Source organism: Vipera ursinii (genome assembly GCF_947247035.1).
Source record: "Vipera ursinii genome assembly, chromosome: 1".
Classification (NCBI taxonomy): domain Eukaryota; kingdom Metazoa; phylum Chordata; class Lepidosauria; order Squamata; family Viperidae; genus Vipera; species Vipera ursinii.
In genome coordinates, this window is record NC_139512.1 from 349,685,639 (window position 1) to 349,713,192 (window position 27,554).

Sequence of the window (27,554 nt, forward strand, 5' to 3'; positions counted from 1 at the left end):
CAAGAGTTTTGTTTCATACCCAAATGGCCCCCCAACTTTTATATAATGCTTTAATTCAGGGGTTTCCAAACTTGGCAGCTTTAAAACTTGTGGCCTTCAACTCCCAAAATTCCTCAGCCAGCCATGGAAGTTGAAGTTCACAAGTCTTAAAGCTGCCGATTGATTGATTGATTGATTCATTCATTCATTCATTCATTCATTCATTCATTCAATTTCTATTGGAGACCACCGCTTTAATTTATTTATATTTATTTATAGTTCATATTTCTTAACCACCAAAAGGCTGGGGAACTACCCATCTCTCTAAGAGGGAACTCTGTACAGTGGACAATATCATCCAAAAAATTGAATCTTAAATCAGAATAATTTAGGATTAAAGGATTTTAAATTATAAAAAATAACATTATTAAAATTTTAGAAGGTGAAGAATTCTAAGATGGGGGATTAACAGTTGTTAATACCGATGTGTGTGTGGGGGGGGTTTCATGGGGACAGCCCCATGCTTGTGTGGGCCTCTGTGTCCCCTATGCAAGGTTACCCAGCCAAATTTTGACCCCCACTGTGGAAAGCCAAAAGATTTTGACCCAGCTTTTTTTGACCCAGCTAATTGTTCTTTCACACTCTGTGGTTGAAGGGAAGACCCGTGTATCTTTTTGTAGAGAGGTCTGCATCCGGTCCCCAAAACATGGCTGTCTTAAAATTGAAATTAGGTTGAGGGAATCATGTAGGGCTATAGGTTGACCGTTCTGTTGAAAGGCCAAAATTAAAGTTGCATGCCTTGCCTTTGCTTATAAAATAAAAATAATTGCCATTCCCTGCCTTAAGTTGGATTCCTTCCCCGTTTCCATTCCTAAGAAAATCCAAAGGTGGACACTTAGTCCTGGACTTATGACCACAACGGAGCCCAAAATTTCTATTGCTAAGCGTAATAGTTGTTAAGTAAGTTTTGCCCCATTTTACAACCTTTCTTCCTACACAGTTAAGTGGATCGCGGCAGTTAATTTAGGAACATAGCTAAGTGAATCTGGCTTCTTCATTGACTTTGCTCATCAGAAGGTCGCAAAAGGTGATCACACGACTCCGGGACACTGCAACAATCACAACTACGTGCCAGTTGTCGAGTGTCTGAATTCTGGTCACTTGACCACGGGGACGCTACAATGGTTGTAAGTGTGAAAAATGGACATAAGCCACTTTTTTCAGTGCTGTTGTAACTTCTAACGGTCACTGCTAAGCTTGTAAGCCGCCCTGAGTCTTCGGAGAAGGGCGGGATATAAATGTAATAAAAAAAATAATGAACTGTTGTAAATTGAGGATCATCTGTAACGTGCCAGTGGTTGCAGCTGGTAGCCTTGATCAGACATAAGGTCAGAGATGATTATTGCTAGCTGAAGGAAGGGAGTGGCATCTACTTTGGCTTGTCATGATGGAAAGGACAGCTGCAGAAACAAATAATTTGTATTCTCTCACAAAAGGGGACAGGTACAGCACCACAATTGAACTGTCTTTTCAAAAAAACAGGGAATGCCACGGTGGGATTTAATTTTGTGCGTTATTTTGAATCAAAGAGCTGCTTTACGAAACAATTTCCTGCCTTTGAATGGCTGTCCAAGCATGAATGGGTTGTTGCTGTGCATTTCCTTGTCGTTACTAATATTTCTTTGACCAAAACTATTGAAGCAAAGGTTTTTTTTTCTTTTTCACTCTTTTACCTTCCTTCATAAAGGAATGGCTCTTCTTTCTCTATTGCTTTTTGTTTCCTGTTGAGGTGACGCATATCAAATTGATCATGGAGGGGGGAGGGGGGAAAGAATCCTTTAAAATGTAGAATAATTACTTCCTTTTCCTCCCATTTCCTCTTGGTCCCTATGTGTGCGTGCGCCTGTGTATCCACACTTTGGTAGAACGTCAAATGTTTGGCTCCGTGTATCATATCAAAGCTCGGTATGAAAAAAGGTCCCTGACAGGCCTGCAAATGGTTTAGTTACAAGGCTGCTTGAGCCAGCTCTTATTGGTAAATGACAATTTTCTACAGCAAAATATATGCTTAGACTTCAGTTGTCGAGCCGTGGATGGCAGCCAGGAGAGGAATAATTGAATTTTAATGCCGCTCGGTTTTAAGGTGATTTTATTTAAAAAGGAGCGAATTAAGTCACTGAACGATGGTTAGGGAAGGGGCTTCGGTGGGGCAGGGAAGGGAGTCGGCATCACAGCCAACTTTTAATAGTGTTTGAAATTGGAAGGTGTTTAATTTGTTCCATGCTCAGTCTTGCTTTCTTTGTGGGTGAGGCGAGTCATTGTAGCCTAAGTGCAGAGCAGATCTTAAAAGTCGGAGTTTTGGATGTTCAGGATTTTTTATTTTTTATTTTTTGCTTTTAATGTATCTGCATCCAGGCTTATGATTCGTCTCTGGCTTCAGAGAGATGCCTGCCAGCATTCCTTAAATCAGTATTTCTTTCTAGAGTGAAAAGGAAAAATAGTAATGTTTGAGTGATCAGAAGGTTTGGGGGCTTGAGGCTTTATGGGCTGTGGATTTTGACTTTTCCCATCAGTCACATGTATGTAAAGGTTGATTCTGATCCTTCTTTTTCTACATGCCTGTGATCGCTAGCTCTGAGCATCTTTCTGTGATAAATTGACCTGGGTCTTCATGCTTGTCATGGCCCCAGAACTGAAGATGCATAAGCTCCAAGTGTCCTGTTGATCTGCATAGAGCTGTGTGTATGTATGTTTGTATGTATGTACGGACAGATGGACAGATGGGGGAAATACTATCAACATAGTTTATTTAGACTTCAGTAAGGCACATGACAAAGTAGACCACAGCCTACTTCTTCATAAGATAGAACAATCTGGGATAGACAATATCACCACCAGATGGATTTGCAACTGGCTAACCAACCGCATCCAGCAGGCAAAATTTGTGGGAACTGAAAAACAAAATCCTCTTGTTTATTGTAAAAACACTGGAGGTTTTTAGAAAGAGATTGGACAACCATTTGTCTGAAATGGTATGGACTTTCCTGCTTAAGCAAGAGGGTTGGACTAAAAGACCTCCAAGGTCCCTTCCAACTCTGTTATTCTGTTCTGTTCTAAATGAATGAATACAGGTAGTCCTCATTTAGCATCTGACCTGTTTAGCAACCATTTGCAGTTACAACAATGATGAACACTTTGTGACTAGTCCATGCATTTTTTTTTAAATTCCATTTATATCCCGCCCTTCTCCGAAGACTCAGGGCGGCTTACAAGCTTAGCAGTAGCCTTCATTCTATGTATATGCCTGCTTATTAGGGCTTTCACACACACCCCAAGCGGCATTATTACAAAGTCAGCTTAATTGCCCCCAACAATCTGGGTCCTCATTTTACCTACCTTGGAAGGATGGAAGGCTGAGTCAACCTTGAGCCTGGTGGGACGCGAACCTGCACTAATTGCAGGCAGCTGGTGTTACTCAAGGAGGCATTAGCCCACTGCTCCACCAAGGCTCTTCTTTATAACCTTTGCAGGACTGTAAAACAAAGGAAAAATGGAGTAAAACCATAAAATTGGGATGTTTCACTTAGCAACTGCTTCACGCAATGAACATTGCTGATCCCAAATGTGGTTGCGAAATGAAAATTATCTACACATGCATACTTTCAAATTGCACATCCAGCCACAAAATGGTTTGGATTTATCTTGGCTAGAACATCAGTTGTAAGATAGGCATGTACCAGTTTCAGCTCTACATGGTTTTCTGTGTCGCTTTTTTCCCCTGCCAGCAATGTGCCTTAGGTAACAGTCCTTTAGATATATAATCTTCAACAGGAAAGGCAGATTTTGATTCAGAAGGCCAAAGTCAGATAGTGGCTACTGCTGCCATTTGGATACCCTCGTGTTGGGAGTGGGATATGTTGCAATTTCCTTGCCTTTCAAAAATTGATAAGTATCTGGGTTTCACCTGTATCTGCCAGGAACCTACAACTTCCTCTAATAAACATTTTTCTTCTGCATCATCTTGGTTATGTCAGCAGTTTTCTGATAAATGTGTTTCGGTTTTCCTTGGCTTTTTTTGTGAATTCTGTCTGATCTGCTGTACAGTATAGTATAGATCTAAGTATACATAGAGAAAGAGTATGAAATTCAGCCAAAGATGTTGCTTTAGTAACTTGTTCTATACCGTATCTACTGTGGAAGAATAACAGGTAGTCCTTGATTTGCTTATTGATTGTTTGAAGTTACAACCTACCTGAAAAAACTGAGCCACAACTTGGTTTAAAAATTCCAGCAGTTATTGGGGATCCTTGACCTACAATAGTTTATTTAGTACCTGTTAAAAGTTACAACGGCATTGAAAATAGTGACTTATAAACTGTTTTTCATACTTACGACCGTTGCAGCATCCCCATGGTCACATAATCAAAATTCAGGTAATTGGCAACTGACTTGTATTTATGACGCTTGCAGTTCCTGGGGTCATGTGATCACCTTTTGCAATCTTCTGACAAACAAAGTCAATGGGGAAGCTAGATTCGCTTAACCATTGTATTACTTAACAACTGCAGTGATTCACTTAACAACTGTGACAAGAAATGTCATAAAATGGGGCAAAACACTTTAACAAATGTTTTGCTTGACAACAAAAATTTGGGGATCAATTGTGGTCGTAATTTGAGGACTACTTGTAGCTTGTGTATTATTCATCTTTTGATCCACCCTTCAACTGGAAATAGGATTGCACCTTTACTGGTTAACCATCTTATTAACTATATGAACTCTATAAAACTTTGCATTAGAAAACCTGCATAGAAGACAACACACGTTTTAAGGTTATGCATCTCTACCATGTTTCCTTGAAAGTAAGGCCTAAACCAGGGATAGGCAACCTCGGCTCTTTTATGACTCATGGACTTCAACTCCCAGAATTCCTGAGTCAGCTATGCTGACTCAGGAATTCTGGGAGTTGAAGTCCATGAGTCATAAAAGAGCCGAGGTTGCCTACCCCTGGCCTAAACCAACAATAATCCCTAGCTTGATTTTGGGAGGGGGTGGGCCTAATATAAGCCCTATCCCAAAAATAAGCCCTGGTTTTGGGGCGAAGCATACATCTAAAAGTCAAGCTAGGGCGGTGGTGGGGGTGTGGAGCTGTCCCCACTCCACTCCACACCCATTTACCTTTCAGCCAGGCCTCTCCTTGCCGGCTCGCTTTTTCTTCTGAGGCCTCTTCTGCAGCCAGGCCTTCATTTCTCAGTCACAGGGCTTTCCGGAAGGTCTGTGCAGCCAAGAACTGAGCTCGGTTCTGCAGGACATCAGCAGCTGAGCACCAAGCTTTGGATTGAATCCATAGCTCGGTACTTGGTTGCTTAGACCGTCTGGAAAGGCCTGATTGCAAATTGCAGGCCCAAATGTAGCTGCAGAACTTCGGCCCCAAAAGAAGTGGACTGGCTGGGTGCTGCCGGAGGTAAGGGACCTGGTGCTTCTTTTGGAGGCAAAAAAAAAAAAAAAGACCCGGTCTTATTTTTGGGAAAACATGGTATTTTTATGGCATAACTGCCACCATTTTGGAAAAGGCAATCATTTTTATATGAGAGTGAAGATAGGAGGCCTCTGTTGAGATGGTTCATATTATCTGCAATCCTTAATGGATACTTGTATTTAAGCATTAATATATTCTGAATCATTGACTGGTTTAATCAAGCATAGATTTGGGTATTTGTTTACTTTTTAGTCTATTGATTAATTTTTCTAATTGATTGGTTGCAGATCTAACCTCTTCCAATTCAGAACCACTGTAATTTGGAATCTCGGCTGTCTTAAAATTTCTTATGTTATCCTTTGGGGAATGGTCTCACAGGAACGATTCTCAATTTGTTTGTCAGTGAATTATGAGAGACTTTCTTCTTTCAAATGCACACGTGTGGTGCCCAGTTGCAATTTGCCTCTAAAGAGGAAGGAAATAAATCTTAAAAGATATAAAAAGTGAAGCACCATTCTTCCTTTTCCGCCCCTCCCTAATGATTGCAAATGAAACAGGTGGGCTAACATACCTCTATTTTGTGGGAATTGTAAATTTCTGGAGACTTAATGCAGAGTTGATTAAAGCTGATAGTGTTGAAAAATAGTCTCTGTACACATTCCACATTTGATAGGGAAAGATAAATTTTGAAATTTAATAACAGATCTGATCTGATGGCTGAAATGGTGTCAGGAGGCAATGTGTAGCTCTAGAAAGCTAACTCAGGAAAGGTTATTATTCAGACAACTCCCTACCTAAATACAGGTTAGGACCATAATTGAGCATGCAATTTTGGTTTTAAGTCGTGATGGTCATAAAGCCAGTCACAATGTGACCATGCCTGATTTTATGACCCTTTTTGTGGTTGTCATTAAGCAAATGCTATATTAAGCGAATGCCACAGTCATTCTGGGGTGGGTTTTGCCAAAAAAAGAAATTTATACTGTTTACTAGAGCCATTTTGATCTAGTGGTTAAGGCAACAGGCTAGAAAGCAAGAGTCCATGAGTTCAAGTGCCGCCTTAGCCATGAAAGCCAATTGGGCGAGTTTGGGCCAATAACCAGGAGACTGTGAGTTCTAGTCCCGCCTTAGCCATGAAAGCCAGCTGGGTGACCTTGGGCCAGTCAGTCTCTCAGCCCGACCCACCTCACAGGTTTGTTGTTCTGGGGAAAATAGAGGGAAGGTGTGTTGAATATGTTCACTGCCTTGAGTTGTTTGTAAAAGTAATAAAGGTGGGATACAAATAAGTACATAAATAAAATAAAAAAAAACACAAATCATGGTCATGTGATCGTGGGGTATAGAAGATGAATGTAAATAAGGGCCATTGCAGAGCACCCAAAATGCGGCCATGTGACCATGCGGCACTTGATACTGGAATTCGAATCCGGGTCATACGTCCCCTTTTCGGAAGCCATAGTAATTTTGAACAGTTGCTAAGTGACTCATCATAAGACCAGAACTACCTGTAGGAATCCTTTATAGACTTTCAGTTGAAGCAAGACACTTGGTCTTCTGCGTGGAAGGAATCAGTTCTGTAGTAACCTACATATATTTCTGATTGTTGTCTCAGCATCTTCTGGAATTTTGTATTGAGTTCCAGAACGCATCAAGCACAAAGTGCTGGTTCCAAAAAGTTTCAAGAGACACATCTACCAGAGAACTGATCCAGCGACGTTGCCATTGGAATTCATTCAAGTTACATTCCTAATTTTACAGTAAAAAGTCAAACGCGTGGCAGTAGTTTTGAGAAGAGGGCAGAAGAAGCAATGGATGGAAACTTATCAAGGAGAGAACCAACTTAGAACTAAGGAGAAATTTCCTTTGACAGAGCAATTAATCAGTGGAATGATTTGCCTCCAGAAGTTGTGGGTGCTCCATCAGTGGAGGTTTTTAAGAAGAAGAGATGGGACAAACATTTGTCCGGAATAGTATAGGGTCTCTTACTTGAGCAGGGGGTTAGACTAGGAGACCTCCAAGGTCCCTTCCAACTCTGTTATCCTGTATTCTGTTTAGGATGCTCACAATTTATCAGCTGAAATGAAGTTTTACTATGAGTGGAATCTTTTTGTGGATTAAACACATCGAGTGCCTTCATTCGTAAGTGGATAAAATTTTAACAACCTGCCTCCAGAAGCTGCGAATGCTCCAACACTGGAAGTTTTAAAGATGTGATTGGACAACCATTTGTCTGAAATGGTATAGAGTTCCCTGCCTTAGCAGGGGGCTGGACTAGAAGACCTCCAAGGTCCCTTCCAACTCTGCTATTCTATTCTTTTAACATGCTTTCGATATACCAACTAGGCCCAGCTCTAACTAGTTGTTGTGCACCATTCAAGTTTTCCAAGAGTACAGAGGCACTTCCTGTCCTGTGGTATAGATTTGGTGGGCCTCCTTAGTTGAAGTTGGAAAGTTCTTTGCTAAGACATTGTCCTTTCAAGCTAAAATCTTCTAGCAGTGCTGTTTCCAGGCATAAGAATAATGTTTTCATTGTCGGCTTCGCCTCCTGCTTGCTTCGTACCTCCTACTCCGAACTGGCTAAGCCAGAAATGAGACTCTCTCACTAAAGCCACTTTTTAATTGATCCTTAGAGAGTAAAGGAGCACTCCTTCATGGGGTGCAAGTCACAACACATTTGCTGCTGTGACCAAAAGACACTCCAGGTTGCTTTCAACACCTTTGAAGGTTTTCCTACAAACCGTGAGTGATTTGGGCCATTGTTCTTTCTACGCAGCCCTGTGTTCCGCCCGCCCCTCCTCTCAGAAATCCTTTGCAATCCAAAAGAGTTTGGGCACAGGTGTGTGTGTGTGTGTGTGAGAGAGAGAGAGAGAGAGAGATCTCCATCCTGCCATCTGTTTTAAGTCTGCCTCTTTGCAGAGCAATACTTCAGAAATATCTAAAACAGCATCCCTCAGATCTTACACACGTAGCCTTGACCACTGCAGGTAGTCCTTGACTTACAACAGTTCTGATTAGCGACCATTTGGAGTTACAGCGGCACTGGGAAAAGTGACTTATGACCGTTATTCACACTTAGGACTATTTGCAGTGATCCCGTAGTTATGGAATTCAAGGTGGGCTGGATTTAGATATTTTGTGGGCGCAAAGAGACTTGAGACTGATCACCCCCTAAATCTTCTTGCAATCTGAAAATGCATATGATGACTTAGTCCCACTCTGGCACATAAACCAATTGCATTCAACTGGAACTCTTGTAGGCCTTGAATCTGTCTGAAATTGTAGTAAAGTTCATTTGGAGAGCAAACGCTACAGCCGGCTGGTGGTATGCATATATGATAGGGTAGGCTGCCTGCAAAATAACCAGCACCTGGGCTGCTGTTGCCCTATCCCTTCAAGGCCTCTCCCTAGCCAGCAGAGCCAACTGGTGGCTCTAAAGGCTGAGCAGAGAGGCAGCTGTGGTGTGGTGGTGATGGAGGGCAGGTGGTTTGTGGTCCTTTATGGAAATAGAGCCTGAAGCAGCCTCAGGCAGAAGTCTGCAATCTTTGGCAACTTTAAGACTTGTGGACTTCAACTCCCAGAATTCCTCAGCCAGAGTTAAAGTCCACAAGTCTTAAAGTTGCCAAGGTTGGCAACCTTTGGCCTAAGGCAAATAGAAAGAGATGCTGGTCTCTAGCAGTACAGCTCACAAGGAGTAGCAGTGGAGGAGGAGCAGTAGGAGCTGTAGTAAAACTGGGGAAAAGTGAAGTAGTGAGCAGTGAGTACTATCCTTGGAGTGCTTATGTCTAGTGCAGGGGTAGGCAACCTCGGCTCTTTTATGACTCATGGACTTCAACTTCCAGAATTCCTGAGCCAGCCAAGCTGGCTCAGGAATTCTGGGAGTTGAAGTCCATGAGTCATAAAAGAGCCGAGGTTGCCTACCCCTGGTCTAGTGTAATGAAAAGAAGGACTAGGGGTGATATGATAGCAGTCTTCCAATATCTAAAAGGCTGCCACAAAGAAGAGGGAGTCAACCTATTCTCCAAAGTATTTGAAGGCAGGACAAGAAGCAATGGATGAAAGCCTATGAAAAACCCCCCCACCAAACTAGAACTAAGGAGAAATTTCTGAGAGTAAGAACAATTAATCAGCAGGATGGCTTCCCTCCAGAAGTTGTGGGTGCTCCATCACTGGAAGTTTATCAGAAGAGATTGGACAGTCATTTATCTGGAATGATATAGAGTCTCAGGCTTGAGCAGGAGGTTGAACTAGAAGACCTCCAAGGGCCCTTCCAACTATGTCATTCTGCATTCTGTATTCTGCTTGTGTGTTTGTTGCCTAGAGACCTGTAGGGTTATGTTATCTCTATGGGGTTTTGGAGCCCACTGACCTGGATGTCCTGAAAAGAACCCATAGTAATGCAACTTTTTGTCCCCATTCTGCACAGAATTTACCAACCTCTTGCCAAAGATGTAATAGCTAGTGCAGGGGTAGGCAACCTTGGCTCTTTTAGGACTCGTGGACTTCAACTCCCAGAATTCCTCAGTCAGCATGGCTCAGCATGGTAACCTCTCCCTTTCTCCTCAGCACAGCTGGCTCAGGAATTCTGGGAGCTGAAGTCCACGAGTCATAAAAGAGCCAAGGTTGCCTACCCCTGAGCTAGTGTATCAAATATGGATTGGAGACTAGGGTGCAGATCCTCGTTTAACCAAGAAATCTGCAAGCCAGATTCAAATACACTTCGTTAGCGTAAGATGATGAGGGGGAACAAACATGGCAAACGATTGCCTGAGGTGTATGGTTTAATTAAATCACGCGCTTCTGTGAGTGTCAAAAGATACAACAAAGAATTGTCTCAACCCATCTCTGGAAAGAAGTGATCCATGTTTTCTGCATTTAGAGTTGCATGGTGTTATAATGGGACAGTTTCTGAAGCTCTCCTCCCCACCTTCAAATTAAGAAGATGATTGGATATGTTTGAGTTATGCATGGGGTCTTCCCAGCTTGACCCTATCCAGATAATTTGGTGGGAGCTGAGGAAGAAAAAAAAATATATAATCCAGTTTTTGATATGAGCTTCTTAAGCCACAGGATTGGACCTAAGAGGATCTAAGTGCATTAAAATGTATTTTATTTAGCTCCAGGTATCCGAAGTCTAGAAATATTACTTGACACATACCATCCTGAGCATCGTGGTGGAGGGTAGGAATAGCAATAAATGAGGTCTCTGAAGGAAACCAGCATGGGAGACATAGTTTGAACTTGCTGTGGTCATGCTACAAGCCATGTTTAACTGGGGTGAGAGGCATGCAAACAAAACTGCTTCAGAAGAAAAACCTGTATTAAAAGAAAATTGGCAACAGGGTTGGAATGCCCAAATCTTACCATCAAAGTCTGTTAACCAAGTAGCATTTCTTTGAATTGAATTGAATGTCCTAAATCTGAGGTGGGCAACCTGCACCTGTATGCTGTCTGGCTCAGGAATTCTGGGAATTGAAGTCCACAGGTCATAAAGAGGCCATAGTTGCTCATCCCTGTCCTGACATTTGAGCTGGCCAGGAACAAGGAGTGTATATCGGAAGTGGTGACCCTTTGAGAGCTGTATGCAACAAAATTTCATTTTGATGTATGCCGATTGGTGTACATTCAAAGTGACAATGTAGTAGTAGTAGTAGTAGTGGTAGTAGTAGTAGTAGTTGTTGTTGTTATTATTATTATTATTATTATTATTATTATTATTATTATTATTATTATTATTATTATTATTTTCTTCAGCAGAGGATATGAATTATTGTTAACGAGATCAAGCATAACCTTGGAAAAATATATCTGTGGCAGACCTTGTTTTGGGATAATCTGGAATAACACCCTTTCTCCTCTTTTCTAACTTTTTACAGATGGTCACAAGAACAAAGAAAATATTTGTAGGTGGATTATCAGCTAATACGGTAGTGGAAGACGTAAAGCAGTACTTTGAACAGTTTGGCAAGGTAAGGTCTGATGTGGTTTAACACAACACCCTTCTTTTTTATGACTTTTTATGACCTGGACCCCTCTGCAGATTGTTCTCTCGGAATTAAGTTTGTGTATCTGTGAGTGTGTGGATCAGATTTGTATCTGGTCGTGCCTTAAGATGTGCCTACATTAAGCATACCAATGTGATCGTTTCCCCTAATTTAAGATTCTTATGTCAGTGGTCTTAGTAGCCCACTCATACACGCGCACTCTGGATGAACTTGGCGCTTTGCTGCCTTTCTGTCTTGATCCCGAACTTCTGAAACTTTGCACACAACTCTGCCCTTTGCAAATACCAAGTGTCTCCACCTGTTGAACGCTCTGGCTTTTATCTATTTGAAATTTGGTGACCAGGTACTTCCCTGGCGTGGTCGATGGCTGCATATTACTCTTGGGGTATATGCTTGGTATTGGTATTCTATATAAAGAACTGAATTTCCTTTCCTGATGTTTCTTTCAAGAGATAGATATCATACTGCATGTCGGACAGAGAGATAGGCCTACGTATCTCCTAGCATCCTATTGTTTCACTAGCTCCATTGGAGAACTGCTCCTCGGAGAAATCTAATATTTCTTCTTTTCTGGGGATCTTATTGAACAAACCTCAGGTTCAACTGATAAGGCTTTTCCTTCTTTTTTTAAAAGTCGTGCAATAGCTGCTGATAAAACAGTATAATGATATCTTGATGCCCTGTCCCTTTTGAACTGTTCTAACAAAACCCAAAACAATAAGAGGCCAATCCATGGGCATTTCTCCAGCTTTTGTCCACTTGGGTTGGAGTCCTTCTCCATGTTTGTCAGAGTTGATGGATGCTGAGGCTGCTGTGCCAAAGATATCCCATGCCAAAGATCTTCTCTGCCAATCTGAAAGAAGAACAATTGTATTTTGATTATGTCTGCGTGCCAAACCTTGGTGACCACATCAATAGCTGTTTTCTAAATCAGTGTTTTTATAACTTGATAACTTTAAGATCTGTAGACGTCAACTCTCCAAAATCTGGCTGGGGAGCCTGGGAGTTGAAGCCCACACATCTTAAAGTTGCCAAGCTTGAAAAATGCTGATCTACATGATGTGTCTTCAACTTGGGTCTTCCAAAGAGGCACCCCCATTTTTTCTGTAATTGGGTCCCTCCTCCTGTCTGCCGATTCTACTCCTTTTTCTACATTTGACATCATGATAGATTTCTACAGAGAAATTGTATTTTACATTCCATCACGGTTTTGGTATGGCTCCTGTTAAACACGTTGGGGACTGTGCAGGAGATTGTTGAAATATTTTGCTCCATGTTGTTGGAATGGTAAGATGGCATCATTTTGGATGGATAGTGTTGAACCACCCTTGATTTCAGTGCCCCTCCTAAAAAGGAAGGGAGGGTCATCAATATTTAAGGGCCACCTCATTCCAGGAATATTAACTTACAGGTAGTCCTTGACTTAAACCACAATTGGAACTGAATTTCTGTTGCTAAACAAAGCGGTTAAATGAGTTGTGCCTGAATTTATGATCTTTTTTTTTTGCCACGGTTGTTAAGCAAAACTTTGCAGTTGTTAAGTGAATCACACTGTTTTTTTTAAGCCAATCCAACTTTCCCCATTGATTTTGCCTGTTGGAAGCCAGCTGGGAAGGTCACAAATGGTGATCAGATGACCCTGGGAAACTGCAACCGTATAAATACATTAAAAGCACCCAAATTTTAATCACGTGACCGTAGGGATGCCGCAACAGTCATAAATGCAAAGCACCGGTCATAAGTCACTTTTTCCAGTATTGTTGTCACTTTGAATGGTTGCTAAACAAATGGCTGTAAGTCAAGGGCTACCTGTAACTTAAGTTTTGTCAGCTATGAGTTGGTCAGTACTTGTTACATAGAAGTGACATCAGTCTTGCCTTAGACTTTCCAGTCTGCTCTTGTGTGTTGATCGTCCATTTCTGTGTGATTTTACCAAAGAAGCTCCCCTATTTTGACGTAGACTCTGAAAGTCTTGTTTTGAATCTGCCTTTTTTGTTTGTGGCAAATGGAAACCTCTTAATAGTTATTGTGTTAGATTGATAGTTGTTTTGCTAACCATTCATTTTATTTTATTTTTTCCCCCCGATGATAATCTCCGATTCCGACAGGGTGATGTTTACAGCCTGCTGAGCCCTTTATTAAAGGATTGTGTCAGGGTTTTGAATGCTTCTTCCTTAGTTATTGTCAAATCTGCCAAACTCCTCCGTCTACTTTTGAAGTTAATAATAGTTTTGCTGCATGCATGTTTCTGTGCTTCTCACATGCACCCTTCAGGAATCAGTTTTGTTTTGCCATCTGGTGGTTTCGTGCTGAGTCAGTAAAGAAATTTTGGTGCCTCCTTGATTTTTCTCTTTCTTCCACAATGTTTGCAGGTTCCTCTTCTTGAAAAATCCAATTGTTGTTCTTATCGATACCCCAAAACCAAGAAAACTCAAAATGCATAGGCTTTTCTTCATCTCAAATTTTCATGCGGCTCCCAAATATAATATAAATGTAATAAAATAAGTAAAATCTAAATGATGGCTGCCATCCAGGTGCTCCAACCTTACTTCATAAATTGCTGACTGTTAGAGGATTTATACCGCAGAACAATATACACACCTGGGAGTAACTCCCACTAATATTAATGTAGCTTTCTTCTGTGTGGACATGCATCTGATTAAATTTAGATGCGCACATGAATAAAGAGATTAATCTCAGGGAAATTTTCTCTTTAGATGATGCCCACTTGTGTTGTAGTAACATTTCTCTCTTCCCCTGTGAAAGAGAAATTGTAAGTTGATTTGTGCCACCTGCAGTTTTTATAGACTGAGTAGTTAAAAAGTTATAGAGCCTGACAGAAACATCTCCCTTCGTTCACTGGTTATTTTTTCACACAATCATAAAGTATTTAATATAACAATAACAGAATAACAGAGATGGAAGGCACCTTGGAGGTTTTCTAGTCCAATCCACTGTTCCAGCAGGAGATCCCATACCATTCCAGAAAAATGTTTGTCCAATCTCTTCTTAAAAATCTCCAGCTTTAGAGCACCCACTACTTGTGAAGGAAAGCCGTTCCATTGATTAATTGTTCTCATTGTTAGGAAATTAATTGTGTCCTATTAAAAGGAGGGATATTAAACTACACGTGAGGGGCATACTCATTATTGCTAGATGTGAATCTAAAAAAAAAGAGGCACCTGCTTGCTGTCTGGAACTTCCTTAGGTAGGGATTCAATTCATAATTTAGTGAAGCCCAAGAAAAATTGAATTTTGGTGTATGATGGTCTCTGCATTCAGGGGCCCTTAAGTAGTTTTCCCTTCCCAAACAAAGGACATGGGTTTTCACTGGTCTAGAGTGTTTTTAGGGACACGGTGGCTCAGTGGGTTAGGACGCTGAGCTTGTCGATCAGAAGGTCGGCAGTTTGGCGGGTCGAATCCCGAGTGCCGCATAACAGAGTGAGCTCCTGTTACTCGTCCCAGCTTCTGCCAACCTAGCAGTTCGAAAGCACGTAAAAATGCAAGTAGAAAAATAGGGACCACTCCGGTGGGAAGGTAACAGAGTTCTGTGCACCTTTGGCGTCTAGTCATGCCGGCCACATGACCACGGAGACGTCCTCGGACAAGCGCTGGCTCTTCGGCTTTGAAACGGAGATGAACACCGGCCCCTAGAGTCGGAAACGACTAGCACGCACCTTTACCTTTACCTTTAGAGTGTTTTTGTGTGTGTTCCTGTGTGCGCATGGGTGTGTAGAGGTCCTGTTGCAGCGAATTTGGGAATCTCCAAGAGTACTTAGATTTTTACAACATTCCCCTTGTGAAATATAATGGACTTATGTGCATGTAGATAAAATACAGATCTTTTTCTAATAAAATGAGAGGTACCATCCTCAACGTCTTTATTTGCCCTGCTTGCTTTTCCAAAACACTGCTGTGAAAGTAACCGGGACCTGGAGTTTCTAGACACTTGCAATGTAGACTTTATATATGTACGATGAGTGGTGTAATTAGATGTGAAGACTTCTGCTTAGTCACTGATTTATCCTAATCCGGCTTTGGTTTTTCCCAACAACAAAGCGAGCTTATTTTCTTAAGCTGAAACAACTCAGCTGCCTTTGTTCCTGCCTTTTTATTGTCTCATTCCTTTCATTCTGTTTTCCTGCCAAAAGTTTTGTTTCATTAGGCTTACGAGTCATTTCCAATTCAGTGGGCTGCTACAATAGGGCCTTTATGTACCTCTGGCGGCCTTGCTTTCCCCCGTGTCTTTTTGAGTTTGTGTCAAGATAAGAATGTTAACTGCAGGACTTGTTTTTACTTTTCATATTAAAATTATGTGGGTCAGCTGACTTAGAACAGCAAGGTATTCTATTGGAATATTATTTAGAAATGCCATTTTAGGACCTAGAGAGGTTAAGCCCTGCTACACTGCGAAATTAGATGGGATCCAGGCCTGTTTTGTAACTGTGATGGGTGATTTGCAGTATTTTGTTCCAGTCATGCAGAATTTTCCCAGATCAAAATCTGGTTTGCTTTAGCAGAAGTGAGCTTCCAGATTATGAGACTTATCATATTTTCACTCTATGGAACTATATAATGCTATACACCTGGATTTTCTGGACCTTAAAAAGATTTTTTTAAAGGCAGTAGGGTATCCTACTTTACAGGTAGTCCTCGACTTACAACCATTCATTTCATGATCATTCAGAGTTAGGGCGCTGAAAAAAAAACAACCTGACTTTGTTGCCACATTTAATGACCATTGCCGCATCCCTGCATGATCTCCATTTGTGACTTTCCCAGGTGGCTTCCAATAAACAGAGTCAGTGGGGGAAGCTGGATTTGCTTAATGGCCATGTGATTCACTTAACAACTGCAATGATTTGCTTAACAACCGTGGCAAAAAAAATAAATCGCAAAACTGGGCTGGACTCAATAAATGCCTTGCTCGACAACCAAAATTCTCCTCATAATTGTGGCTGTAAGTCAAGGACTACCTGTATTGTACTGTCATTTTGCAGTTTTAGGCAATTCAGATTCTTCCTACTCTAACTCAAATGGATGAAAAACGTGATTGGCGATATGATCTAAAACCTCTGCTTTCTCAAGATTTGCAATTTAACTAATCAGTGATCTGTAATTTTTAATATGAGAATAAAGGTCAGTGTTTTATTTCTGTCCTAGCATCTTCTGAATGTTCCTTGCAGCTATTAATGCAGGAAGTCAAATAGCGTGATGGATACAATGGAGCCAGGCCCAGCCACAACTTTCTGACCGTGTCCATAGCGGTGTTTCTTCTTTAAAAAAAGTCCTATGTGTATTCCACGGAGGAATTGAAGTCACAAGTCCAATAGTAAAGCTGAAAAATAAGGCAATTTAAATCCCCATCTTCACAATTTAGGTAAAGAAAATCTATGTGTTTGTCCTTGCATTAAATATATCAATCTGTTTTACATGAAGAAATTAGATATACTCTAAACGGAGATATCGATCTTGAAATAATATTCATTTTATATTTATCTTTCCTCATAAACTGAGCAGGCTTTTTAGCCATCTATCTTATTTTCTGAAATGAAAGTGAACAACTTAAGAACTGTTAAAAATCTGAAAGAACAATTTAAATCTCTCTTATTACAAATTCACATAAGAACATTAGAGCAGGCGTTTGAATCAACATCTTCTGTCACAAGCACATACATAACAAGCAGAAACCATTCAATTTTTACTAATTAAAAAAGCATCTCTTTTTAAAACCGAGTAGAAGTTGTTGGATGAGAGGCTGGAAACCATTGGGATTTATCCGACTCAGATTTAAGGTGGACTTTGCAGGAGGAAGAATTTTCCAAATAATAAACTAGATTACTAGTAAAATCTGTTCAAAGGGCAGGATGTTCTGCAGAGCAGTAGTAATTGTTCACAAAGAGAACATGAGAATGAGTTGACCGTTGGAAAAACTTGAAGGACCAGGTTGGGTACAGATCATCATTCAGAACAATCTATGTGGTCACTAAGAGTCAACAAGAATTTGTTGGCACATAAATCACTTAAGGAAGAATTTTAAAAAGTAAAGATACCCCCCCCCCCCGAGAATAAGCTTTTGTTTATATTTTGAATACATTTCCTGCTTGAACAAATGTGATTTTTCAACCAACCAATGCACATTCTGAAAGTCCTGATGTTGTGGGATTTCTCAGAAACCGCCCCCCCACTTCGACATTGGTTTCTTGAGGCCTTTTCTGGAAATAGCCTCCTATCCCATCAGGCCTGTACCTGATTTGGTCTGGATATCTGTGAACCATTAACGATCCATTAGAATATTATATAGTGCAAGGAACTTGGCAACTTTAAGACTTGTGGACTTCAACTCCCAGTATTCCCCAACCAGTTGAAGTCCACAACTCTTAACGTTGCCAAGTTTGGGGACCCCTAATATAGTGCAAATATTTATTATTCCCTGAGGCCTGAAAGGCCTTTGAGGATGTCATTATAATAGGATTACTATCATGAGAAATAAAGGAATTCTCTCCATTAGTTCATTGCTAAGCACATTGGTTTGTGCTTAAATTGTAAGCCGCCCTGAGTCTTCAGAGAAGGGCGGGATATAAATGGGATTAAAAATAAATAAAAAATAAAAATTTTTGGATGGATATGGTGGACTACCCTCTAACTATTAGCCGTCAACCCAATAAAACTGCAGATTCTGGTAAAAAATAGGCATTTTTGTCCAGCTTGGGGGACAAATTTTGGTATTTAGTCCTTAGCATAGCCATTTCAATAATGCTCTGCTCAAAAATGTCTCCCACTCCCCAAATTTAGATTGTTTATTAAACCTTCTGCATGTTCTTTGCTGTGTTTTAGGATCAGAGGAGGTCAGGGATGAAATTTTATAGTGTAAATGTGTAAGTCTGAGTACAGGTAGTCCTCGACTTACGACCACAATTGATTTTGCTTGTTGGAAGGTCACAAAAGGTGGCCCTGCAACTGTTGTAAACAAGAATCAGTTGCCAAGCATCTGAATTTTAATCACGTCACCATGGGGATGCTGCAACAGTCATAAGTGTGAAAAAAGGTTATGTCACTTTTTTCAGTGTTGTTGTAACCTCAAACGTTAACGAATTGTTGTAAATCGAGGACTACGCCACCTAAATTAACACAAAATAAAGAAATAACACTGGTAAAAGGGTTTGTGGGGGGGGGAGGGAGCACTGGCTGCTGACAATCTCTCCATCACCCATGAGAATAGTTCTCACACATTACATTTCCATCTCCTGCTTTTTGAGGGTGGGGATGTAAATTGTCCAGTTGCCTTTGAAAAGTTAGATGTTAAAAGAGCAGATCTGTGTTGGCCGTCTTTCATGAAATAAAGAAAGCTAGTCCAGGAACTAGAACATAGAATAACAGGATTGGAAGGGACCTTTGGAGGTCTTCTATTCCAATCCCCTGCTCAAGTAGTAGGCCCCTGTACAATTCTGGACAAATAGCTGTCCAGCTTCTCCTTGAATATTTCCAGTGATGGAGCACCCACAGCTTCCCAAGGTGAGCCATTCCAGTGATTAATTATTGTCACTGTCAGGAAATTTCTCCTCAGTTCTAGGTTGGATCTCTTTTTAATGATGTCCCACCTGTTATTTCTTGTCCTGTCCTGAGGTGCTTTGGAGAATAGGTCAACCCTCTATTCTCCATGATATCCTTTCAAATATTGAAAGACTGCTATCATGTCACCCCTAGTTCTTCTCTTCATTAGATTAGACATATCTAGTTCCTTGAAGTATTTTTAGGCTGGTTCTCTCTCCTTGATTAGTGTCCATCCATTGTTTTTGTCTTGCCTTTTGATGCTGTGGAGAATAGGCTGGACCCTTACTCCTTCTTTTCATTAGTCTAGACATACCTAATTCCTATATCTATTTTTCATATGTTTTAAGCTTCCAGTCCCCTGATCATTCTTGTTGCTCTTCTCCGCACTCTTTCTAGATTCTCAACATCTTTGTTGTATCATAGTGACCAGAAATGGACACAGTATTCTAAGAGTGGTCTCACCAGTGCAGTATAATGTAATGCTGTTGCTTCACATGATCATGAAACTATCCCTAATAATCCATAATGATTGCAGTGATGATGTTTCAACGTCCCTGTTGAAATAAGTCTTGCCTCTTTTGCTACAATATCCCAGAAATTTATTAAAAACCAAGCTCTTGTAGGTAATATTTGGCACTTAGCCTACTGTTGCCATAGATTATTTATTATTTCGATTAATGAGAGAGCCAGCAATATTATTCTTACGATCTGATTGTTTTTTATATATAATATTTATTATATTAATTTGGGCATGGGTGTTTTAATTGGTTTATTGTTGTTTATTGCTTTACCGTAGGTGTTTTAATTGTTGATTTATAATTATAAGCCACTAGGAGTCCTTGAGAGATTTAGCAGTACACAAAGGGAATGAATGAATGAATGAATGAAAGATTAATAAATTCCTGAAGAATTGTTTCAAGACTTGAGGGCTTTTTTCTCCTCCTTATTTTCCTCACTGAGAAGGACCTATTGTAACACAGTACCCTTAGTTTGTGAAGAAGACTGTAATAATACAGAGAAAACTATGGAATATGAGACATTGCAATTGGTCTTGAACCAGTGAATCAAAACAGTGGGGTCCTTGATGCTCTCTGAGCTTGGTTGTCATTAAATTAAATTAAATTAATTAAATTAAATTTAAATTTATTAACAGACAGTTTATGTGTCCCCCATTCAGTAGAAGAAAAGATAGACTTTCTTCTCAGTAGAAGAAAAGATTCTGCAGAGCGACCAGGTAAGGTGGGTGAGACGATCAAGTAGATCAGTTTCCACCACATAAACCTTCATTGGACTGAAGAAATGAGCTAGTCTTTTCTTAGGCTTCTTTAAAACCAGGAGACACTCAGTTGTGTCTTGATCCTTTTCCTAGGAAATCTAACCCACCTTTTTGATCTTTCGGGATACCTGTAGCCAGTGCTTTTTTTTTGTAAAAGAAAAAGGTGCCGGAACTCACACATGTCATACAACTCGTCTTGCCTACCCTACAAGGTTCCATACAAAAAAGGTGCTGGAACTCCGTTCTGAGCGTTCTGTGACGACAAAAAATGTCCTGCCTGTAGTTTTTTCTAATTTCAGGAGGATACATGCTGGATTTGCTTATTTTCATCAGAGTCAGTTCGCTTTCCTCCCCACAGTGTCTGCCTATTTCTCCAATCACTGGAAGAGCACAGTTGACCGTACTGATGGAGAATAACAGACATTGAAAATCAGCAACCTTATGGAACCAAGATCCTTGGCTCCGCAGAGGAGTTTAAAAAAAAAAAGGATTTGAAACATCCTGTTTGGAAATTCTTGGCAGATGTATAGATCTGGCTTTTATTTCATTCTCCCCAAGAATAGAAAGCAGCGCGTTGACAGATAATTGTATTATATCTTGACAGATAATGTATTATATGGGTTCATGGTGGTTTGGGGGGAAAAAGGCGGGAAAAAGTGTCCCAAATAAAATGTTTCTTACTATTTTATTATTTTTAAGGAGGCCATTTAGAGTCTTTGAGTTCTCCAAAGAGCAAGGAAGTGTTTCAAACACCTGTGAGAGACTAATGTTCTTTGGCTGCGAGAGGAGCATGTGGAGAAAAATGTGGTATTACAGAAAATAGGCATAATGGCCCCCTTCCCCCCCACATGCTGCAAATCAATCATTTTGGTGGCCTGTTCAAGTGTTTTATACACAAAGAAAGAGGCCTTCTGCCTGGAGCTAGAAGGTCTTGAGGTACTGCAAAATTCATCTTCTCTCAGGATATTGAGTGCGGCTTCATTTGGGACACTAGGGAGACTTTCAGAAATGTCATTCCTCAAGGGAGAAGTAGCTTTATTTCTTTAGAAAATTTATATCATTGCCCAACTCACGGTAACTCTTAGTCAGAAAGAAATAAAACCCCAATATAAAACCCAATTACTCCCCTCATCCTCCAGGTGACAACAGTCAAACCAACTACAGCTAGACCTTGACGTATGACCGCAATTGAGCCCAAAATTTCTGCTAAGTGAGACATTTGTTAAGTGAGTTTAGCCTCATTTTACGGCCTTTCTTGCCACAGTTGTTAAGTGAATCACTGCAGTGGATAAGTTGCAAAAATGGGGCAAAGCTCATTCGATAAATGTTTCACTTAACAGCGGAAATTTTGAGTTCAATTGTGGTCGTAAGTCGGCTGCCTGTAGTTGATTTCATTGTTGTTAAGTGACTCTGGTGTCCCCAATTTCTTTGCTGGTCAGAAGGTCGCAAAAGCCGACCCCAGGACACTACAACTGTCATAAACAGGAGCCAGTTGCCAAGCATTTGAATTTTGATCATATGACCATGGGGGATGCTGCAAAGATTGCAACTGAAAAAGGGTCATGAGTCACTTTTTTCAGTGCCTTTGTAACTTTGAACGGTCCCTAAATTAACCGTTGTAAGTCGAGGACTACCTGTACTTGGTGGGCTCCGTATCACGCTGGGGTCCCCAGGCCTGCTGGCAAAACCATGTCTTCTGGGCCTTTTGAAAAAGTGTCAAAGTGGGGCGGGGAGGGGGGGGGAGAAATTTTATCTCCACAGGGATGATGTGGGTTTCAGCTGTGCAATTTGCAGCCACCAATTTGATACCCTCTGCAGGCATGGCTGAAATTTGAAATCTTTCATGAGATTATTGGAGTTTCAGGCAACTGGGGGAAAAAAATGTTTGTAGCCATTGCCTAGAATTTTTTTTTTTAAAAAAAACTAAAACAAAACTTGCCCAGACACAGGACTAAGAACAAGATTTATATTACCATCTTGCTTGGTAAAAGGGATGAATCAGAGAAAGGTGGACGATCCAGTACAACACTAGTTAATTGTGAGATTGAATGCATGCACATTCATCCTTGTGCATTCCTACTTCTGTAGGGCATGCAATTTAGCACAAACGGGTCTTGTCTGTGGGAGAGCAAAATGGGACATCAGCTGAGAAGATATTGCAGAGATGTGTGCAAGGTCACACAACTCACTCCTTCTGTGCATTTATTAACAATAGCTTGACCTTTATTAATATAGTTTTGTCAGTTATGGGGTGGGGGGGTTGGTTTGCCTGCCAGTCTAAGCAGTTTTGCAAAGAGTATTTTTCATAATGCAAAATTCAGATGTCTGGACTTTGACAAGATTAACGTGGACCTGTCAGAGCTGTTTCTGACATTTGCATCATAAAGTACTTGTAAGGGCCCACAAACTGAGATGCTTCTGTTGATCTCGGAAGCAGCCAGATCTTGCTGTTCTCCTTTGCTACTGCTGAATTAATGTCCTTCCTTCCTTCCTTCCTTCCTTCCTTCCTTCCTTCCTTCCTTCCTTCCTTCCTTCCTTCCTTTCCTTCCTTCCTTCCTTCCTTCCTTCCTTCCTTCCTTCCTTCCTTCCTTCCTTCCTTCCTTCCTTCCTTCCATTTCATTTCATTTCATTTCATTTCATTTCATTTTTTCCTGTCTCCTTGCTCTCCTCATTTTTTTCCTTCCTTCCTTCCTTCCTTCCTTCCTTCCTTCCTTCCTTCCTTCCTTCCTTCCTTCCTTCCTTCCTTCCTCCCTCCCTCCCTCCCTCCCTCCCTCCCTCCCTCCCTCCCTCCCAGTAGCAACCGGTCTGTGCAAATGGGGACAAGGGCAAAATAGCTCATGTAGAAAACCAATTTAGGTAATCTAAACATAAGGTGGATTAACTAGTCGCTAATCTGCAATAAGGCCAGAATGCATGTGGCCTCACTGGAATGTGACCTTTCTTGAAGTTGCATTTCAGCTAAACAGCAATTAATAATAGAGCCAGATTGAAAAGGGCCTGAGATCTCTTTTGCTGGTTAGGGAACTAATCAAATTCACATGAAAAGTATTTCCGAGAATAGAAAGTGAGATTAAATGGTATGTTTTGGTTGCATATATTTTATATCATATAAATTTCCTGCTGAATGTTGCTTATGGCTAAACATTTTCTCTATCTCTGCTGCTCCCTCCATCCCATAAAGGCAGACCAGAAACCTTCAGGCTAGGTAGGATGATACATGTTGAAATGACTTGTGAGCCACGTGGCTCTTTCTTTCTTTTTTTAAAGTGTGTAATCCAAGCAATAGACTTAAATTTGAGGAGGCACCTTGCAGAATTATTAGTCTAACATAAGAAAAGCCCCAATGGCAATTATTCTTCCAATCCAGCATCTTTCTTGCCACAGTTGTTAAGTGAATCACTGCAGGTCTTAAATTAATAACACGATTGTTAAGTAACTCTGGCCTCCTCCTTGACTTTGCTTGTCAGAAGGTCGCAAAAGAGGATCACATGACCTCGGGACACTGCAACCGTCATAAATATGAACCGGTCGTCAAGTATCCGAATGTAAATCATATGACCATGGGGCTGCTGCAACGGTCTTAAGTGTGAAAAACGGTCATAAGTCACTTTTTTCAGGGCTGTTGTAACTTTGAACGGTCACTAATTGAACTTTGTAAGTCGAGGACTACCTGTATATGAATAACACACACACACACACACACACACACACACACACACACACACACACACCACTAATGTTTGTAGAGCTGACTGCAGCCATCAGTTGCCAAGCATCTGAATCACGTGATCCTCGGAATGCTACAACAGTGTGAAAACTGATCATAAGTCACCTTTTCAGTGCCTTTATAACTTCAAACGGTCACTAAACAAATTGTTATAAGTTGAGGACTACCTGTATAATTTAATCCATTTGTGAGGCTCCTTCTCTGTAAGGTTTAACTTAGTAGGACTTGCTTGGCCATTGGAGCTTAGACTAGAAGGCCGTGGAGGGTGAGTCTTTCCAGCATGAATCTATTGCTGCCTAATACCTACCTACCCACCCACCCACCCACCTACCCACTGACTTATATACCAGAAAGGGGAAACGGCATATTTTCCTTTGAGCACTGGAAGATAATTAGCAGTTTTCAGCGTGTTCACTTGTGCTGTGGCCATGTTTTCTCATGTGGGCTCCCCCCAAAAGGGAATGAACCCTTCAGTTCCCCGCCCTCCACAGCAGGTGCCTGTCCATTTGAAGGTAGCTGCCAACATCTGGTACATCTGGTGCCACTGCTTTTCCAAAAAGGGTGGGTGGGTGGGGGGCCCTGCAGTTCTTTTGCGAAGCAAGTAAAGCCTTCTTAATGATAACAAGCTGTTGGCTTCCCCTCAGAGACTAATTTCATCTCACAGATGTTTGCTTAGTTTTGGCCATCTTATCACTCGTAGTTTTGGATAACTCTGCTCAACTGGAGACTATTACTCTGAATGAATGGTTTGAACTTGCTCCACCGGTAGGCGTTTACGGGTTTGTTGCACTGGCTTCCAAAGTCTAATTTATATAAAAACACTGTGATATTATTCCTAATAGCCAAGCAGTAACCTGTAAGACATTTGTAGACCAGGAGGGTTTTTTTCCCCTTCTTTTTCTTGACAGTAAATACTGTTTCATCTACCCTCGACATTTTTAATGTTCCCTCTTCAGCAATTTTGTGGTTTCAACTCTTTGTTTAACACCACTTTCTCAGCAATTACTTCCAGCTCCTCCTGCGAATGACCTGTGTGACCCACGCTTAGACGGGTGTATATTTTTGATATCTGTAAATCATAAAGGACACTCTGGGAAACATCCTGTGGACAGTAGGCCTTTTGGTGGTGTTAGTAATGGTGATCAAGAACAGCCTTGCTGAACAGCTAAAAGACAGGCGTTTTCATTAGATTTATATTGTATGAACGATGTGGTAGGAATTTGATCTCAACAGAGTGAGCGCCTGTTACTCGTCCCAGCTTCTGCCAACCTAGCAGTTCGAAAGCACGTAAAAATGCAAGTAGAAAAATAGGGACTGCTCCAGTGGGAAGGTAACAGCGTTCCGTGCGCCTTTGGCGTCTAGTCATGCCGGCCACATGACCACGGAGACATCCTCGGACAAGCGCTGGCTCTTCGGCTTTGAAACAGAGATGAGCACCGGCCCCTAGAGTCGGAAACGACTAGCACGCATGTGCGGCGGAACCTTTACCTTTACCTAATAGAATTTCTAAGGAAACCAGCAGTGCTTCATTCTTGCTGTTTGGTGCTTTTCTACTTGTTTCTTTATTTGAATGCAGGCTTTTTATTCAAATACCTTGATTTTTGACTCTAGTAAACAAAGGCTATTTTGGGAATAGTTGTCTTAGGTGACTCAGATGCGACGGCTGAAAAATGTGTCATTGATGGCGATACATGTAATTTCTTGGTCCACAAATAGATATTGATCAAAGAGCTGGTGAGACTATTTTTACATTGTGATACATCAGGAAAAAAAAGGAGCAGCGCCAATTCCTGAGCCAGCCATGTTGTCCTTCACATTTAGTCTGGCTTTTGACAAATTCCCCCAAGCCTCCATCAGTTTGGTCAAGCTTCAGCCCTCCTAAGCAACTGGAAGCTGTACTTATTTAAAATATTTATATCTTGAAAGTCATCCCGTTGGATTTCAGGGCAATTTGTGACAGCCTGAAAGCATTAAAAATTATGCCAGCTGGTCATACATTGAAGCAATAGGGCGCAGAATTGAGTGAAACTTATTTATTTATTTGTTTGCTTGTTTATTTATTTATCAAATGTATTGGCCTCTCATTTTACCACAGGGCAATTTAATTCAATTTAAACTGCTTGGGATTGACCTAGGAATGTTGGCTTCTTAGATAGTCAACTCCGAGTCTGAGTTTACACAACTTCCTTGACTTGGCTACTGGATTAATTCTCTTATTGGGGTTCACATAATCAACTAACCTAAAACTCATCAATCCTGGGTTGTTGCTCATCATGAAGAAAATGTAATCTATGTGGTCAGTAGGAGTCAAAAACAACTTGATGGCACATAATCAAAAACTAACCACAATTAATATAAATCCTTCCATCCATCCAGTTCAGTTTCTATAGCCACCCACCTCAATCAAGTGATTCTAAAGTTATAAAGTTATAAAACAGTTAAAGTTATCAAACACTTAACACCATTAAAAACAAAAGCAAAAAAAGCATCCCAAGTATAAATTAATACAGAAGCCAAGATAATTAATCAACCAACTAACAGTAAAGCTAGTAAATAAATAGTAAATAAAATGCTAAGCCTGGCTGGCAAAACTGCCCTTAACCAAATCCGACGGCCAGCTAAAGAGCATTTTCTCTGCGATCCGAAAGGCTACGGGTGAGGATTTTAAAGAAGTGAGGAAAACGGAGGATCCGCATAGCTTTGCTACATGTTACTCATTGTACATCCCTATATAGGAGTTTTCCTATAATACTTAGCACTGATATTAGGGCTGAGTGGAAAGTTATTTTTAGAAGTTTCTTTTTTCCCAGCTGGAAATTAGGAGGAACGAGACAAAGCAAACTTTACTTCGTAAGCTTTTTTGGGGGGTGGGGGTAGGGGTGGGAGGAGGCTGCCACCCGTTATGCTCCCAGCAACAATATGCTATTTTTAATCTTCTAGTCTCTGATCTGCCACGTCAGAGTGAGAGCCATTCTTCCAAGCCACTCTGTATAGCCTAATAAGTTGTTTTTTTAAAAAAAAATTAAGAGTGAAGTACAAATAAGACCAATTAATGATGGTTTGTTTGAGGGCAGTCAGCTGCTTTGAAATCATGGGTTATTCTTGGCTTACATTTCTGCAGTTTACGACTTAGCATGGGGCATAAACGGAGAGATGCACACTTTATATGTGGTCTCCCAAATTCTCCCTGATTTGCTTTTCTGCCCTAATTCTTAAATGGACCTAAAACAACGGCAGAATGAGGGAGAATTGGCCCAGTAAACTTAGACTGATCTGCAAGACTGACTCTTACGTTGTTTCTGTATTGTTTAATAAGCCACAGCTGCAGGATTTTTCTTATGATACAAATGCAGCTGATACGTCATGAACCGTTAAAAAACCCTGTAAACAAAGTAAGTGATGCTATCTAGTCAGTTTTAACACTGGATATACAGCTTCCTTTCCATGGCACATTACGGGTAGTTCTCAACTTACAACCACAATCAGGACCAGAATTTCGGTTGCTAAGCAAGGCAGTTGTTAAGTGAGTCATGCCTG

The 27,554-nt window shown here is 40.8% G+C and overlaps 1 protein-coding gene across 8 annotated transcripts in view; it reads left to right on the forward strand.

The window, feature by feature from the left end:
- The window catches only part of MSI2 (musashi RNA binding protein 2), a 594,728-nt gene that overhangs the window by 179,371 nt on the left and 387,803 nt on the right, over positions 1 to 27,554 (forward strand). For all 8 annotated transcript variants that reach the window (XM_083379763.1, XM_083379764.1, XM_083379767.1 and 5 more), the window contains exon 6: positions 11,332 to 11,424. In XM_083379763.1, the coding sequence (XP_083235889.1) occupies positions 11,332 to 11,424 (93 nt within the window). The remainder of the gene's footprint in view (positions 1 to 11,331; positions 11,425 to 27,554) is intronic.